This window comes from Mobula hypostoma, chromosome 4 (assembly GCF_963921235.1).
Source record: "Mobula hypostoma chromosome 4, sMobHyp1.1, whole genome shotgun sequence".
Classification (NCBI taxonomy): Eukaryota; Metazoa; Chordata; class Chondrichthyes; order Myliobatiformes; family Myliobatidae; genus Mobula; species Mobula hypostoma.
The window spans coordinates 24548339-24567293 of record NC_086100.1 but is presented as its reverse complement, the minus strand read 5'-3'; the positions used below and the strand labels follow the sequence as shown (position 1 = coordinate 24567293).

The 18955-nt window shown below is 42.3% G+C and overlaps 1 protein-coding gene and 1 long non-coding RNA gene across 2 annotated transcripts in view; one reads left to right on the top strand and one right to left on the bottom strand.

Annotated features, from left to right (window-relative positions):
- Window positions 1-17390, bottom strand: part of LOC134345172 (sodium/hydrogen exchanger 9-like) — a 585864-nt gene extending 568474 nt beyond the window's left edge. The window contains exons 1-2 of the mRNA XM_063045405.1: window positions 16901-17390; window positions 11343-11545 (exon numbers count right to left, since the gene is read on the bottom strand). Of these exons, the coding sequence (XP_062901475.1) occupies window positions 11343-11545; window positions 16901-17081 (384 nt within the window). The 5' untranslated portion in view covers window positions 17082-17390. The remainder of the gene's footprint in view (window positions 1-11342; window positions 11546-16900) is intronic.
- The window catches only part of LOC134345177 (uncharacterized), a 42098-nt gene continuing 39705 nt past the window's right edge, over window positions 16563-18955 (top strand). Inside the window, exon 1 of the long non-coding RNA XR_010017627.1 lies at window positions 16563-16699. This is a non-coding gene — a long non-coding RNA (uncharacterized LOC134345177). The remainder of the gene's footprint in view (window positions 16700-18955) is intronic.

The following is an 18955-nucleotide window of genomic DNA, read 5'->3' as shown; positions in this document are numbered from 1 at the left end:
TGTCCGAATGATTCGACCTCAACCTCGGTCGCCACTAGCAGGCAAAGCCAGGGATTTTGAGGCCTACCCTCTGAAAGATTCCTGACCACGCAGTAACAACAGCAGCAAACAAGCGTTACAGAAATTTCTCCAGATGTTCCTTTGTGCTTTCACGTCCATTCTCCATCAAATCAGAATTGTCCACGGCCCCTATTTAACAGATACGATATCATTTTCACCAGAGGGCTGCACACGCGCGCAGTGCGCTGCCTCTCTCCTCCCGCCTTTAGCCACAAAACCATTAATCCCATAGTCCACATTATTTACATACATTGTAAAAAGCAGAGGTCACAGCACCGACCCCTGTGGAACTCCACTGGTAACCGGCAGCCATCCAGAATAGGATCCCTTTATTCCCACTCTCTGTTTTCTGCGGATCAGCCAATGCTCCACCCATGCTCGTAACCCCCCTGTAGTTCCACGGGCACCTATCTTGCTAAGCAGCCTCATGTGTGGCACCTTGTCAAAGGCCTACTGAAAATCTAAATACACCACATCTACTGCATCTTCTTTGTCTACCCTGCTTGTAATTTCCTCAGAAAAAATTGCAGTAGGTTAATAAGGAATTTCCGTTCAGGAAACCATGCTGGCTTTGGTCTATCTTGTCATGTGCCTCCAGGTACTCTGTAATCTCATCTCTAACAATCAATTCCAACAACTTCCCAACCACTGATGTCAGGCTAGCAGGTCTATAGTTACCTTTCTGCAGCCTCCCACCCTTCTTAAGTAGCAGAGCTACATTTGCGATTTTTCAGTCATCTGGTACAATGCAATGCCAGAATCTATCGATTCCTTTAAACGTTATTAAAAAGCACCTTAGCCAGCATACACAGTAGATTGTGAAGTCAAGAGTTCATCTTACCATACGCAAGAATTGTTCAACAGTTTTATACCAGCAGGATGGAAGCTGTACTTGGGCCTGGCTTTCAGTCTTTTGCATATTCTGCCTGATGGGAGGGGAGCTTCAATTACGCTGGCTGCTGTACTGAGGCAATGAGAAGTGTAGACAGAGAACAGGGAAGCAACACTGTTTTCTGTGATATGATGAGTTGTGTCCACAGCTCTCTACAGTTTCCTATCTTCATGGGCAGAACAGTTACCACCACAAGTCGCAATGCATGTGAGAGCAGAAGTACATTGGAAATGCCAGCAATGGCAACAAATTCTCATGGCTGGTCATTGGAACTAAGAGTTAGAAACACGAGCAGCTTTTCTTTTCCCTGTATTCATGTTTGGAATACAAGTGGCATTACCAAGACCAGCATTTATTACACATCCCAGAATGGCCCCCGGCAGGTGGTGGTAAGCCACCTTTTTGTACTGTTGTAGAAATTCTAGTGGAAGTGCCCTCCTGTGTGAGAGAGTATTCCTGGATTCAGAATCATTGACCATACAATACATTTCCAAGTCAGGATGGTGATGGTGTTCCCATGCACATGCTTGAAGAGTCATGGGCTCTGGAAGTGCTGTTCGTGGTACCTCGGCGAGTAATCTGAAGTGTATTCTATAGATAGTGCACACAACTGCCCCTCTGAGTCAGTGGTGGATGGAATGAGTGGTTGGCTGAGGACTAATCATGTTGCCCACTTCATCCTGGACGGTGTTCAGCTTCTTGGGAGTTACTGGCACTGCTCCTATCTCGGCAAGCGGGGAGCATTCTATCACACTCATGCCTTGCGCCCAATGGTGAAAAGGCCTCGCGGTATCAGAAAGTCACTCACTTCCGACAGGACAGTCCCACCCCTGCTTCTGACCTGTTCCTCTAGTCATGGTGTTTTTTTGAGGCTGCTGCACTTCACCTTCTGGTCAACGATGATCTCTACATATTGATGGTGGGTCACTTGGCAGCGCCATTGCCACTGAGTGTTGAAGTTTGGTGTTACTTCAGATTCAGATTCATTTATTTATCACACCTCCGTTTAAACATGCAGTGAAATGCATCATTTGTGTTAACAGCCATGGCAACGTAACAGTTAGTGTGACGTTATTACAAATCTGGGCGTCGGAGTTCAATCCCAGCATTCCCTGTAAGGAGTGTCTGTATGTTCACCCCATGGGATGCATGGATTTTCACCAGGTCCTCCAGTTCCCTCCCCCACACTTTCCAAAAACTTACCGGGGGGTTAATTGGTCATTGTAAGTTGTTCATGATTATCTAGGTTGTTGGTGATTGCTGGGCTGTGTGGCGTGAAGGGCTGAAAGGGCCTATTTCGCACTGTATCTCTAAATAAGCCAGCACTACACAAGGACGTGCTGGAGGCAGCCAGCAAGTGTCACCACACGTTCCTGCGCCAACATAGTATACCCACAATGCACTTGCTAATTATTAGCTAATACACAATTTTGTCTGCACTTGTTATGTGCAGACATGGGCTGCTTCATTTGATGAAGGAGTGCAAATGGAAAAAAAAAATGCAATTATTAACATACATGCTAATGATGCAGGAACACTACTGACAAAGTAGCTGAACGTGGCTGGGTTTTGGCCATTGCCCTAAGGCATTCCTGCAGTGATGGCCTGAGGCTGGGATGACTCTGACAACTCTTGGCGCACAATATAATCCTAGTCTTTGCAGCCTTTTACCCTGTGATCTACGTTCACAGAAATAGGGCTCTTCTGGAAGACAGAACCGTTGTTTTAGACCACTCTTATTGCAAATCTCAATGGGGCAGGGTGGTGTTGTTCCCTTAACACTGACATCATTTAGGCAAACATCTTGTCATAAAAGCACCACCAAAGAAACGTAAATCTAGCCCTATAATAGCATAACACAGAACACAGGACATTACAGCATAGTATAGGCCCTTCAGCCCATGATGTTGTGCCAACTTTTTGACCTATTATATGGTCAATCTAACCCTTCCCTCCTACAGAGCCCTCTATTTTCCTATCAAGCATATGCTTGTCTAACGGTTTTTTTTAACATGAACCTCTAATGAATCTTGATAAGTCCCCAATGAACCTTCCTCTATCACCACCCCTACAGGACATTCCACGCACCCTCCACTCGGTGTAAAAAATCTACCTCTGACATCCTCCCCTATATTTTTCTTCTATCATCTTAGAATGAAGCCCCCTTGTATTAATGCACTCATGAGTAAACTATGTCTTCTATAAGCACCAGATGCCCAGAAAAATGCGCTAAATTCCTTTCACATTTTTTAAGCATCACAAAACTTTTTTTTCATGTATTGAGCAGGTAGATTCTAGCCCAGTACATTTGGACGTTGAGAAAGCTTTTGGTTAAGTGTTTCATTAGGTGAATATACATAATAGGTCCTGGGAAACTGCAATGTTGCTCCTGCACTGAAAATTAAATTGGTTTTATTCTCAGAGATACAGAATTGTTATTAACAGCTGCAATTCCTCTGGAAAAAAAAAGATTACAAATAGAGTTCAAGCAACACGCACAAAATGCTGGAAGAACTCAGCAGGCCAGGCAGCATCTATGGAAAAAAAGCAAGGATGTTTGTTTGGTTAGTTACCATCCAGAGTATCAATGATCTGGCACAATATAACTCCACCATGGAAGGTCCCAAGGCTGGCTGTGAAAAGAGGAGGGAACTGCATGGGACTAGCAATCCCATCCTGTGAAAACCTCAAACTACAGAAACACCAACAGAAGCTCCAAAGACCTCATCCCTGGGAGAGGAAAGATCATAGCCTAGAAGACGTATGATATCATGAGATGGGCTACATCCGTGGATAACTTAAAAGAATGGCCCTGGACAATGGTGACCTGTTGTCAGCAGCCTATGCCCCAGTAGGAGTGATGGACTCAGCTCTGGCACAGACATAAAGGACAGACATCCACAGGCTTATAGGAGACAGGGGAACCTGTGCTGCTTAGTAACTGTTGAGAAATAGAAAGCTAAATACTCTAATCCGCACGTGCTTGGTGAACAGGCTCAAGCTTTCGAAAAGATATATAATGTGACAAGATGTAGTTAAATGCATATGGGTAGAATCGATGGTAAACATCAAGGAACAGATGGTTATGAATTGAAACATTAACAAAATCATAGAGGTCTACACCACAGAAAGGTGATTTTTTAGCACATTTCATGCAGGGAAGGTCAAATGCAGTTAATCTTGTTTCCCATTCTTGGTCCACAACCCTGAAAGTTATAATTCCTTAAGCGTCTCTTGTTGAAATAAGATGAGGATTTCTGCCTTTCAGGCAACAAAGTTCAAACCCACTAATCATTGGCTGAAATCTATTTCCTCAACACACGTCAAACTCTTTGTCTGCTAAATATATAGTGTATATGCACTCCGGATTTGATGACATCTCTGCTAAAGGAGATAGGTTTTATGTGTTCATCCCGTCTGGCTTTCTCATAATTTTATTAACAGAATCTTGCCTCTGTCTTCTTTCTCTTGCCTGGTGCTATCAGATCCTTTCTGTCATGCTGTGCCACAATTCTATGAATTGCTCAAACTGTATTTTAAACAATTCTCCCTGATCTTGTGTTCTGTGCCTCAATCAATAAAGACAAATATCCCATATGTCTTCCTAAGACATCTTATCTAGCTAGCTTCATACCTCCATTTCTCAGTATCCTACTATTTATTATCTTGTTCCTTATCTTTACTGCACACGTCCCTCCTCCCCATCACTGCACCCCAACCCCACCACCAGTTCATGTGCCTTACTTTTCTAGGTTGAATTCCATTTAGCCCACATTTATGCCCACCCAACCACTCCTAGCAAATACTCTGACATTTGCAAACTGTTTATTCATGACCCCTACATTTAAGCCTTGATCACTTGCATGCGCGTACAAACTTGTACTGAGCTTCACTCATGACAGTCACCATAATGCTTGCTGATCATGATCCTTTGTTTTCTCCCATGACTTTTGAATCTGACTTCTTTCCTCAGATGACAAATTTCAATGCTATATTCTAATTTCTAAATTCTTACAACCTGCACAGAGATACAACAGAATAAGCAAAAGCAGTAATAGGATGCTTAGTTCGGATTATGCAATATAAAATAAATTTTAAAAACACTATTAAGTTCATTCTTAAGGCTTTGGTGATCAGTTCTGGCTCACTTACACTGTGGGATCTGTTTGGTGATAGAAAAGCTCTGAAAAACAAACAGATTAATAACCCTTAGCTACTCTTACAGGCTGAAATAGACATTATCCCCTCAAGAGAACGCTATTTAAAATAATGAGAGGATTAAACTTTAAAATTTGTACAGATTATTTCAATTAGTCAAATCAGAGATAGGAAGACTATGAATCTTACACCACTAATAAGACACTGTCAAGAGGCTTTTCAGTTCCCCAGGATTGTGACCTTTAGCACAGGCTCCTTGCTCAGATGTTACAGCAGCTTCAGCTTCACTCTACAGTGGCTACAGATTCACTGCAAACATTTAAAAAGGAAATTGGAAGTTCCTGAAGGAAGCTGATATTGCTAAGTAAAAATGATGGGTGGTTTTTAGGGAGTTGTTTTACTGTAGTTTCCTGGAGCTCAAGGAATTTCCACAAGTTACTTTTAATTACTGAATTGCCATAGGTTGTTTTGACTTTTCATTCTTTTTCCCCTCACCTTGTGGTGTACAGACCCACAGTCCAAAAATGTACAAACATTTTAGTATGATATGCAAACTTGTGACATCGGTACTTGGGAGAAGCTCATCTTTCTTTGGACTGTGTCCTTCATCACCTTCAGTAACAGTCACAAGCTTACATATAATAGCAATACATATAATTTCTTTTATGTTCGGATCTAAGATGGGGAGAGTAAACTGGATGTGATCTCGATATAGTGGAACTGGTAGATATCCTCTTAAACTGCAGATCTGCAGTATTATGGATGCCAGTGCTGCAAATAAAATGGAGCCATGTATAAAATGGAAGGTTGTGAACTTAAATCAGTTAAAGACCATAAGACATAGGAGCCGAATGAAACCATTTGGCCCACAGAGTCAAGACTGATCCATTTCACTCTCAATACCCTTCTCCTATCTACTCGCCATAACTTTTAACTCCTTTACTATTCAAGATCCTATTAACTTCCACCTAAAATACACCAATGACCTGGCCTGCACAGTCATCTGCAACGGTAAATTCCATTGATTCACTATCCTATGGCTAAAGAAGTTTCTCCTCACCTTCACTATAACTGAATGCCCCTCTACTCTGAGGCTGTGTTCTTTGGTCCTGAACTCCCCCACCATCAGAAATATCCTCTCCACATCCACTCTATCAAGGCCGTTCAACAATCGATAGGTTTCAATGAGATCTCCCCCCATCATTCTTCTGAATTCCAGTGAGTAAAGGCCCAAAGCCATCAATGGCTCCTCATATGATAAGCTTTACATTTCCAGAATCCTTCTGTTGAACCTTCTCTAATATTAAATAAGGGGTAAAAAACTGCTCACAATACTCCAGATGAGGCCTCACCAGTGCCTTATATAGCTTCAACATAACATTCTTGCTTTTATATTCTAGTCCTCTCAAAAAGAATGCTAAAATTGCATTTACCATCCTCACCACCGACTCAACCAGCAAGTTAACCTTTAGGGAATCCTGCATGAGGAACGCCAAGTCCCTTTGCACCTCAGATTTTTGAATTCTCTCCCCGTGTAGAAAACAGTCTATATTTTTATTCTTTCTACTTCATGACACTGTATTCCATTTGCCACTTCTTTGCACATTCTCTGAATTTGTACAAGTCCTTGTGCAACCTCCTGGTTTTCTCAACTCTACCTGCTCCTCCACTTATCTTTGCATCATCTGCAATCTTGTCCACGGAGCCATCAACTCAGTCACCCAAACCATTGACATACAATGTAAAAGGAAACAGTCCCAACACTGCGGAAAACCACCAGTCACAGTCAGCCAATCTAAAAAGGCTCCATTTATTTCCACTCTTTGACACCTGTCAATCAGCCAATGCTCTAACCATGCTAGTATCCTTCCTGTAATACCATGGGCTCTTATCCGGTTAAGCAGCCTCATGTGTGGCACCTTGTCAAAGGTCTTCTGAAAATCCAAGTACACAATGTCCACTGATTTCCTTTTGTCTATCCTGCTTGTTATTTCCTCAAAGGATTCAAATATTATTTGTCAGGTAAGATTTTCCCTTGAAGATTTTGGCCTATTTTAACAAGTACCCCAAAAGCTCATCATTAACAATTAACTCCAACATCTTCCCAACCACTGTGGTCAGACTAACTGGCCTATAAATTTCCATTGCAACACACAAAATCTGGAAGAACTCAACAGGACAGGCAGCATCAGGACTGGTGAAGGGTCCCAGCCTGAAACGGTGACTGTTTACTCTTCTCCATAGATGCTGCCTGATCTGCTGAGTTCCTCCAGCACTTTGTGTGCGTTGCTTTGGATTTCCAGCATCTGCAGATCTTCTCATGCTATTATTTCCTTTCTTCTGCCTTCTTCGCTTCTTGAAGAGTGGAGTGACACTCGCAATTTTCCAGTCTTCCAGAACCATTCAAGAATCAAGTGTTTCTTGAAAGATTCATTACTAATGTTTCCACAATTTCTTCAGCTACGTTCTTCAGAACCCTGAGGTATATTCCATCTGGTCTGGTCTACATTCAGACCTTTTAGCCCTCAAACTTCCAGCATACTGCTAGCGACTTCCACAGTGAAGGATGATGCAAAATACTTAATCAGTTCATCCACTATTTCCTTAACCCCAATTACTAACTCTCCAGCATCATTTTCCAGTGGACCATTATCTATTTTCGCCTCCCTTTTACTCTTTTTAATCTGGAAAAAAAAACTTTTGGTAGCCACTTTGATATTGTTGGCGAGTTTATCTTCTTATTTCATTCCCCTCCCCACCCCCTGTGGCTTTTTTAGTTGCCTTCTGTTCATTTTTAAAAGCTTCCCCTATCCTCTAACTTCCCACTATTTTTTGCTCTATTATATGGCTTCTCCTTTGCTTTTATGTTGGATTTGACTTCCTCTGTCAGCCACAGTTGCATCATCATGCCTCTGGAATACTACTTCGTATTTGGGATGCATCTATCCTGTACCTTCTGAATTGCTTTTAGAAATTCCACTTTGCTGTCATCCCTCGTAGTGTCCCCTTTTAGTCAGCTTTGGCCAGCTCCTCGCTCATGCATCTGTAAGTCCCCTTAAGGCTGATTTATACTTCTGCGTCAAATTGACGCCGTAGGTACAGCATAGCCGTGAACCCTACGCAGAGCCTACGGGGATCCCGATGCCATAGCCTGACGCATACCTCTCCCAAAATGTAATGCGTCGCGGCAACGCAGATTGCAACAACTTGGTAGCATCACATTTCCTCCTACGCTACAATAGCTTCCCATTGGGCGACTGAAGGGCAGGGAAGGAACTCTGGTGACAGTGCTTTCCATAAAGCTTTACAGACCTCTGAAATTACGGAGGACACAAAAAAAGACGCTCACTTTAACCATGTTTACCCTGAGAAAGACTACCATGACCATGAAGCCTTGCACGGGCAGGTGTGTGCACATGTGTGACGTGCACGAATTGCAGAGCGACGCAGACAAACCAACGCACAAGTATAAGTGCTCACAATGGCGTTGCCCACTTGCGTAGGCCACGGCGCAAGCTTGACGCACAAGTATAAATCAGCCTTCACTCCACCGTAATAGAACATAGAACATAGAATAGTACAACTGTAATGATACATCTGACCTTTAGCTTCTCTCTCTTAAATTGCTGGGTAAAATCCATCATATTCTGATCCTTGCCTCCTAAGGGCATCTTTACCTTAAGCTCCCCAATCAAAACCGGTTAATTACACTACACCCAATCCAGAATACCTGATCCCCATTGGGCTCAACCATAAGCTGCTCTAAAAAGCCACAATGTAGATATTCTACAAATTCTCTCTCTCGAGATTCAACATCAACCTGATTTTCCCAATCTACCCGCATAGCGAAGTCCCCCATGACTATCATAACATTGCTCTTTTTACAAGCCTTTTCTATCTCCCGTTGTCCTTCACAGCCAACATCCTGGCTATCCTTCAGAGGATATGACCCCCATCAGGGTCTTTTTACCCTTGCAATTTCAGAAGTTCAGTGTGGTTGCTAGAATTTTCAAACCATTTGATGGTTCACAACCACTGCTATTCCCGGCAGCAACTTAGATATTAAATTTGAAACTTCCTATCCTGCTTTTGCAGAAGATATTAGTTAAGTTTTACATGATACTGTGGTCAGTTTTCTGCCTTGATCTATGGGATGAAGTCCAGAAGGTTTAGCCAACATTTTACACATAACTTAAAGGGTCATAGTTATGAAAATAAGCCAAGCAAGATTAAGGTTCTGTGTCTAGAAAACCAGGAATGCTTCTTTAAACCTTTGAACTAACACCAGATTTATGTTCAACCAGCAAGTATAAGGTATTAAATTTGCGTAGTTTGAGAGGACATGAAGTCACGTAATTAGAACTACAGAAGACATCCCATTCGTGCTGTTGACTGAATAGTTCTGACTTGTCCTCAGATATTACATGCTCAGATCCAAGTTCAACTCACTGAATCACAGTCCAAGGCAAAATTAGAAGGTTCAAATAATATCTTCAAGGAGAAAGTGAGAATTCCAATTAAACATTAGAGATCAGAGACCAATTAAAGATCAGAATATACAGTTCAATGGATAATATAGTTATGAATAATAATGTTGTGTCAATTAATTCTATTTTAACCCCAGTTTTAATTGAGAGAAATATCAGTTAATAAGGGACATTGTTCTGATATCCTCTTGAACAATTTGTAAGAAATCCCTGTGCAAATGGTTCAGAGTGACGAACAAACTCATTATAAATGTAATACAATTCTAATGGGGAAAGCTTGAACCTACATAAATCTGACAGAAATGCAAAAGAAGGACATCAAGATATGCAAAGAGGCATATGCATGCTCACAAAATGTATTCATTAAAAAGCATTAATGCCCATACCGATGCATAGTAGATTATGTACTAACAAAGGATACAGTATAACTGGAGACACAACAGACTGCAAATATTGGAACCTGGAGTAAACAGCAAGGGACTCAGCATGTCAGGAAGGGTCAGTGAAGGGAAATGGACAGTCAATATCTCTGGATGAGACCCTTCATCTGGATTCATAGGAAGAGGAGAGAGAGCCAGCAGAAAGAGGTAAGGTGATGGGATCGAGCAAGAGCTGGCAAGTGATAGTTGGATCCAAGTGAGCAGATAAGCAGACAGAAGGAAGAGCAGGAGTAGTGATAAAGGTTGAGAGGTGGTGGCAACAAGGACTGCAGATGATAGAATTTGGTAGAAAAGTGGAACCATATAAAGGAGGTGGTGGGGGGATAGGCATCTCTGCCAGAGATTCATAGCACCTCCTCCAAACAGGCTTGTCACATTCAGTGCTCGTGATGTGGCCTCCTCTGCACTGGCGAGACCAAGTGCTTTGTCAAGCACCTGCACTCCGTCTTCCATGACTTTCCGGAGCTCCCTGTTGCCAGCCACTTTCAGTCCTCTCCCCATTCCCATGCCAACATCTCTGCACTCAGCCTCCTCCACTACCAGGTGATGTTCTAAACACAAGCTAGGGGAATCCACTTGATTAGTCTACAATCCAACAACATAAACGGTGAATTCCCTAAATAAAAGTAACCTGTATCTCCCCCCGCGCCCGCTTTCCTGATCTGCCCCATTCCTCCTAAAACCCCTCCAGCTCCCCAATCAACATTTCCTTCCCTTCCTTCCTACACTCCATCTGGCCATCACCTCTCCCATAGGATCTGCTCCCCCTTCTATTTTTACTTGTCCACACTTACTCCCTTTTTGGGTTCCACGCATTAGGCCCCCTTCCTTTCCTATCAGACTTTCCACCATCTGCAGCGCTTTGTTGCCTCCAGTTATATCCTCTCAACATTTGTCCTTTTTTCTACATTTCCCTTCTTCATCTGCTATCACCCTTCTTGCCCCACACCTTCTCCTCACCTCTTACATACCAGCTACCTGCCCTCTATTTTTCAGTCTCAAGCCAAAATATTTACTGTTCACTTCCCTCCACAGATCTTGCCTGACTCACTGAGCTCCTTAAGCCTTTTGCTTTTTGCTTCAGATTCCAGCATCTGCAGTTTTATGTCCCCTCCAACAGCTTGTTATCTTTACATAGTATAATTCACTTGCATCACTAAAACTTGTTTAATTTTTGCTGCTCAGTCAACATTTGAATTTTTAGTAATAGTTCAATCTCTGATACCCACACCAGGAAACACTCTCAGATACCTCCTGTAAACGTAAAGTTGCAACTTAGTAATGGACCTTGCATTAAAACCTTACCTTCTGAAGAATCTCACTTCCTTGCTGGCTGTTCATATTGTGCTTGGCAATCTCCCGCTTGTACGTGTATTCATACACTTGGTCTGTAATGTTGAGTAGCAAAGTGCCAGGACTGTTGGTCACATCTGCACAGTTATGCACAATGCTGTTTGCAGGGTCAGAGGATGATGTGGTATAGCGGAGGATCAGTCCCATTATCAGGCCTAAGTAGATCAAAAAGAAGTAAACTAATTTGTATACTTCTACATTTTATCCTATGGAAAATGTATATGACCTAATTGGCAACAAATGGGATCCAATTATTAAAAGCTGGAACCAGCAATCCTTCTGCATATGCACTTCATTAATCATTTAATTGTTCACCAATTCTATTACATCATAATATTCAATGACTTGTTAAATTCATGGCATTTCCATTTCTGCTTCCGACATAGAAGGGGCACATTTTGGTCAATCAGGTCTGTGTCAGCTCAAAGCAATCCTCTTCCAATCCAGTAATTGCTTTCCTTTTAGCATTTAGTTACTCAAGTTTAGTGAGTCAGGTGGACTACGGGCAGCACACACAAAATGCTGGAAGAACACCGTCATCGGAGGGAAATAAAGAGCCTTGCAGGTTTCCTCGGGATGCTCCAGTTCCCACCAACATTCCAAAGACATGTAGTTACACAGTTAGTGAGTTGCATGCTTGCAATGTTGATGCCAGAAGGGTTGCCTCCAGCACATCCCAGGACTGTGTTACTTGTTTATGTAAAAGTGGTGCATTTCAGCGTATGGCATGAAACTGATCTCTTAACATCCTTAAACCTTAACTTCCCTCCAAAGATCCTGCCTGACCTGCTGAGTTACTCCAGCATTTTGTGTGTGTGTGTGCCACTCAAGATTTCCAGCCTCAGTAGAATTTCTCGTGACTCTGTCTTCAGGCCGGTAACCTACTGTGTTAGCAAGCGCTTTTGCTTGTTTGGGGGAATGAGCCATGGCTGGCAATTACTGCCTGCCATGGCCAAAAAGAAAGTGGTGGCCAGCTGCCTTGTTGAACTTTTGCATTTGGTCTGATTAATGTTCTCCAAATGTGGGCAGCGCGTTTCAACATTTTGACGTTGTCATGCTGAGTTAACACCAGTTTTGAAATGTGTGACTTGGAACTTATAGATGGTGGTGTTTTCATACTTTCTGTTGTGTCCACAAACTTCCTAGTTACTCAACATCTATGGCTACATTACTACAATCCATTTATAGCTTCACCCTATAATACCTCCAATTCCTTTACAATATCCAGTTCCAAACTGTAACTAAGAAATTGGAAATAAATACTGTAACCTAACTTAAAGCACAGCTTTAGAACAATCTGTGGGACAGATGAAAAGTGGGATAGAAGAACAAAGTATATTTTTGAGGATAACTTTAATGGAGAATACATAGTTGTGATACTTCCTTATACTTTTTGAAATTTGTATGCTCAGATATGTAAAGCAGGGCATTTTTTTGGAACCATGGATAGCGGGGAGATTTAAATGAGATGCATAAAATTATGAAAGGTCCAGTCAGGTCCAAAAGAAAGAAACCATCTCCCTCAGATGAGAGTTCACCCACTTGGGACAGAAATAAAACTTTTAATACAGTAGGTAGAGGCTCAGAGGGCATTTGTGGGATATGTTTATTGCTGGTCTACAAGAATCTTTAACAGCAAAAAATGATATACATTTTCAAATGTTCACTCAACCACTTATAATTCTAAGATAGAGGCAAAATACAGTAAACACTCAGTGGATCAGGGAACATCTGTGGACCAAGAAGCATATCAATATTTCAGGTCAATGACGTTTCACCAGACCCAGAAACAATTAGTAATCAAACATGCCTTAAATGGCAGGGAAAGATGAAATGTAGAGCAGAGAAACAGGATGCCTATGACAGGGTGGAAGTCAACACAAAGCAAAATATTAAAAAATTTGTGGTTTTGGCTAACACCAGACATACAACCTTCCTTTTCAGTATTCTGAAGGAATTATTTCCTCCACAATTCCCTGATTCACACTTCTATCTCCACTAATGCTCACTTCCCCTTTCATGCACTTCCCCATACAACTACAGGACATGTAACACTGGCCCTGTTTTTTTTTTGTAATTCTTCCTTTATCACCCAAATGAAGAACCCAAATGCTCCATCCAAGTGAGGTAATGACAGTACCTCTTCCAATTTAGTGAAATCCTCACAATGTGATCAAAGGTTCATTTTATTGTCAAAATATGCATATACAATACAACTCTGATATTTGACTTCTCCAGATAGCCATGAAATACAGAAAGACCTTGGGAACTGCTGAAAAAGAGAAGAAGCAAAATTTGCAGACCCCAAAATCTCCCACACCCACAGAAAAAAACAGCAACAATAGCATCAAATCCCCCACTCCTCCCCCAAAGAAAAAAACAGCAACAGTGACAATCCCCAGTCCCCTCATCCACAGAAAAAAATGTTACAATAACAATCTTCAACCCCCTTACGCGCAGAAAAGAACAGCGACAATAACAATCCCTACGCCCTCACTTGTAGAGGAAAATAGCAACAGTAGCATCAAAACCTCCAACTACCCCGCTTACACACAAAAAATTAACAGATCACCCATCCACCAATCGGCCACAAAAAAGAAAACACCAAAAAGCTGAAGGAAACCAATATAAAGTACTGTCCAATAATCATATAAATCTCAAAATATCGAAAACATCTTTTCATCAGCATACGAGGAGAACGGCTGCACAAGCTTTGTCATTTCGTAAAGAGTGACCGCCAATCCAGGCTGACTGTAGTCGCCCTGGTGGCCTCCGTTGAGAGCCATTGCTGACTGCCTCCACATACATCTCAATGCTTCGATCTTCCTCGCCGTTCCGAGATGGAGTCAACCATGATCCTGTGTCCCATCTTCAGTCGTTTCAAGGAGTCAGCTCGTGTTCTCAGTCCTTTTCGGGCTCCCTTCTCTGATCTCTATGAGGTAGCTCTCCGGACGCAGAATTGCGCTAGGCCCTTCAACCGAGTTCCAAACTGTACGTCACAGGCTCCAACAGTTTCCGCAACATAAACAAGATGAAAAGAACAAGCAGAAGGCGTAGAAAAAGTGAAGTAATTGGAGAGATTTGCTGTCTGAAAGATGTCGCCCAAGGAATCATCGTTCACTGGCGCCATCTTGAACAGAAGATTCCTTTTGTACGAGAGAAACCAATTGCAGTTCAAGGGACTGGTTTGCTTATCACCTCTGTTCAGTCTGCAAGAGTGACTCTGTGCTACCTCTCTACCTTTGGTCGCTTAAACTGTTCCCAAAAAGACCACGGTAAACACAAGCAACAGGAGTTATTCTTCTGACAAAGCCCTTAGGATAATAATCGAATTCAATAATTTCAGATAACTAGCCTTTCTAGTTTCTGGCAGATCTGGCTTCTTCTGATGAAAAGTATTCAACTTGTATGATACTGCCTGACCTACTGAGTGTTTCCAGCATTTTCTGCTTTTGTTTTAGATGTCTCATATCCGCACTTTCTAGAGTCTTGATTGCTTAAATACCTAACAAGCTGAAAAATACAATTTGAAATCAAGGTAAAGCACTACAACAAAATCAAAGGCAGGTTAGCCCAGATTGAATGTGGGTGTATATGCTCGCCTTTGGAATTAAATACTGTTAAGGGAGATTGCTAATACATAGGGAATCTCCTGTCAAAATGAACAACTTCATATTTTCCCACAGTATAATCTACTTTCCACCCCCTTAACCTTTCAATTCCTCGCTGTAAACAGCTTGTACCCTCTTTGCAGATTACATTCCCAACTATTCTTATTTCCTTCAGAAAACTTGTTACTGTGTGTTTGCTTCCTTCCTCCAAAGAAAGAAAAAACAAGAAAGAAAAACAACAGGTCAGACAGTATTAGTTGAAAGAGAAACAGTTGTTTCATCAGAATTGGGAGAGAAATCTAGGTAGCCTAGGTGGAAAGTGCAAAGGAGAGGGCAACAGTGGAACTAAAGGAATTGCTCACATAAAGTGAAATAATGGGACACGGTGAAGGTTAAGCTTCTGTCTCTACATACATTCCCAATGTTGCAATGCTGATTTTCATCTGGGCTAGGGTATATATTAGCCTTTGGCTTGTTGGTTTGTTAATACTATTTTTTCCAATGATGGTATTTAATTTACCCTGGAATTATTTAATATTAACAGAATGTTTGATGATACTTCAACCATAAATTCCAATGCAAACTTTTTATTTAGTTTCTCCTCCTGTGACTCCCTTAATTAACAGAAATGGCTTCGCCTTGGAATCTTCTCTAATTCATAAAGAAACATAAAATGTAGAATACTACAGCACAATACAAGCCTTTTGGCCCACAAAGTTGTGCTCACCTTATAACCTACTCTATCATCAATCTAACCTTTCCCTCCCACATTTTCCTATCATCAATGTGCCTATTTAAGAATTCTCACAAGCCCCTAATGTATCTGCCTCTACTATCACCACCCCTGGCAGAAACACACATAGATACTTTTCTCTTTGGCTCCCTTGCACCAATTTAGAATCAAATTGTTTTACTTATTTATTACTAAATAATTCATATTTATCTTAGGCATTATTTGGCATAGAAACTGGTTTTAAACTTCAAGCATGCATTGCAAGATAATGTTTTTCATTAACTTCCTCACGCTATCTAGGACGTTGGGGTATGATGGAGAAATGGCATGACGCCAGTATCAGTGACTATTGGCAAAGCAATGGGAAAGTCATAATACAGTAACATACGGTTAGATCTCATATCAGACAATCAACTATTGCAGTAAGGGGAGGAGAGAGGGCTTATACTTCGGCTTCATATAGAGACTCTTTATTGTGGTCACAATACGAGAAAATATCTGAGAATAAACATCCAGCAATGAATACCTACTCAAGGGCGGGTAATGCCTATGACCCATATTCTTTGCTATCCACCGCAATTTTAATGCACTTGTGGACAAAGTCTAACTTGACTTAATCTCAAACGTCAACCACCTTTTCCTGTGTTCTCCCGTGTTGCTTTATAACTTTTTTTTAATCTCAGATCTCCACCCCAAGCGAAACTTTTACAAACTAGTCTCAAACCCACACAGTTCTTCTGTGAACCCCGACGGTGTGCAACTGTATGTGCTCGTGTGCGCGCCACGTCTCTCATGTGCTCTGTGGTGGCTGAGCAGAGCAGCGTCGGGAAGGAATAAGAGAGCAGCGCCCGAGCTGCTTGTTCGCAACGGCACCTGAGCATCGACGGGGAAACGAAGGAGCTCATCTCGCTGATTTGGTCATTTCCTCTGTTGTAATCCAACGGCTGACAGCCATGACGATTTAGGTTAGTGGAGGGCTTGTTTGCACCAGCCATTCCAAGGCTGCAAGACTCCTCATGCTGGGGGATCACCAATACATTAACTCTTGTCTAACACACTAACTGGAGCATCGATCTCCACTCAATACCCAGAATGGAGATGGTTCACTCTGCTACACCACTCCCCCCTCTCCCGATACGAAACTGTAACTTATACTCTGCCCTCACCATAAAACATTGATCCTCCAGTCTCGTGCAGAAAGCGAACTCTCCGATGTTTGAATAGAAAAATAGTTAAGATGGTGAGAATCAGCAAAAAGTTGAATATTAGCAGCTGCACCGTATCTTGGCGATGACTTTCTGCAACGCTCTGGCCCGAGATGGACTTCGTCCCATCTCGGGGCACCATTTTTGACGGATGTAGACTCTGGGCTGAAGGGGGAGGTAGGGGTTCTCTCCGGGCTTGGCTTGGGCGATTCAACTACGTCGATTGCGGGCTCAGACTCGGAGGGATGTGACCAGGCTGAATTTTGGGCGAATTGTCAGCGCTGATACCGGCCTGCGGTTAGGCGACGAGGGAGGATACTGGGCTGACGTTCGCCGGTCAGACAGCCGGAGTTGGGCGAACTGTCAGAAATGACTGCAGGTTGAAATTGGGCGGAGTGTCAGCACCCACTCACCGGGGATCCACTCCGTTAGATCCTCTGCTAGCCGGCAGCCGCCGCGCTGCTCTATGGGAGTTGTAGTTCAACTATCCATCTGCCGAGCCAATGTGTCAGTAATAGGGACTACATCTCCCGGAGAGCTCTGTGCCGCGCCACCCAATGTCATTCAGCTGAGTTTTTGGCTCCAGGCGCAACAATGAAGAGGTATTTTCTCCTTCCTCACTCTTTCATTCAGGCTGCCCCTGACTGTTAACCCCGAATGACTGTTCACCGAACACCATTCCATGGGGTCCGACTCAAGAGTCAGATTTGCCTTAAGATAGAAAATGATGGAAATACTCAGCAAGTCACACAGCATCTGTGGATATACTCCCACGCAGGAATGGGTCACTCGGCCGCTTACTATTGCTCTGCGATTTAATAATGTAATTTCTGAGAGAATGTAACGTCATTTCTGCGCTATCACCTATTCCCAGTAATTTTTTTAACCAGGTCGTTGAACACATATCTGTTGCCCAAACAATACTCAATAGTTCTGCTTCTGCTCTCCAGGGAATAAAATTTCGCCTCATATTTGTCCTAAACTGGTGACTCATCTTATTTAAACAGTGATTCTTAGTTCCCATGTTGTCATAGAATAAACCTGATGCTGAAGTAAGGACGCAAAACCGTAAGAGTGCTTCTGATAGGATCCACCAATGCCTTACGTAACAGAATTATAACTCCTTAATTTTGCATTCTCGTCCTCTAGCAATAATTAGTAATTTATGTTATCTTTTCCAATACTTGCAGCATCCAGATACTAACCTTTTGTGAATCATGATTCAAATACTCTAATCCATCTGTAACGCAGACCTCTGCAAAGTGGGTGGTGCGGTGGACTGTGAGGAAGGTTGCTAAAGGGTTAAAGCAGAATAGAGATCAGTTGGGAAGGTGGGTGAAGTGCTGATAGATGGAACTAAGTTCCAACGAGTGCAAGATCATCATTTTTGAAGTCAAACAGGAGTAGGACACATAGTCATAGTCATACTTTATTGATCCCAGGGGAAATTGGTTTTCATTACAGTTGCACCATAAATAATAGTAATAAAACCATAAATAGTTAAATAGTAATATGTAAATTATGCCAGGAAATAAGTCCAGGACCAGCCTATTGGCTCAGGGTGTCTGACCCTCCAAGGGAAGAGTTGTAAAATTTGATGGCCACAGGCAGGAATGACTTCCTATGATGCTCTGTGTTGCATCTTGGTGGAATGAGTCTCTGGCTGAATGTACTCCTGTGCCCAACCAATACATTATGTAGTGGATGGGAGACATTGTCCAAGATGGCATGCAACTTGGACAGCATCCTCTTTTCAGACACCACCGTCAGAGAGTCCACTTCCATCCCCACAACATCACTGACCTTACGACTGAGTTTGTTGATTCTGTTGGTGTCTGCTACCCTCAGCCTCATGCAGTAAATGGTAGGGCACTAAAGGATGTTGATAAACAAAGAGGCAAAGGGCTGCAAATCTATTGTTCCCTGAAAATAGCAACACAGTCTGATACCCATCTGGCATGCTTACCTTTTGTTGTGAGCTGTGAACGATATCACCAGAGAGACACTGAAACTGAT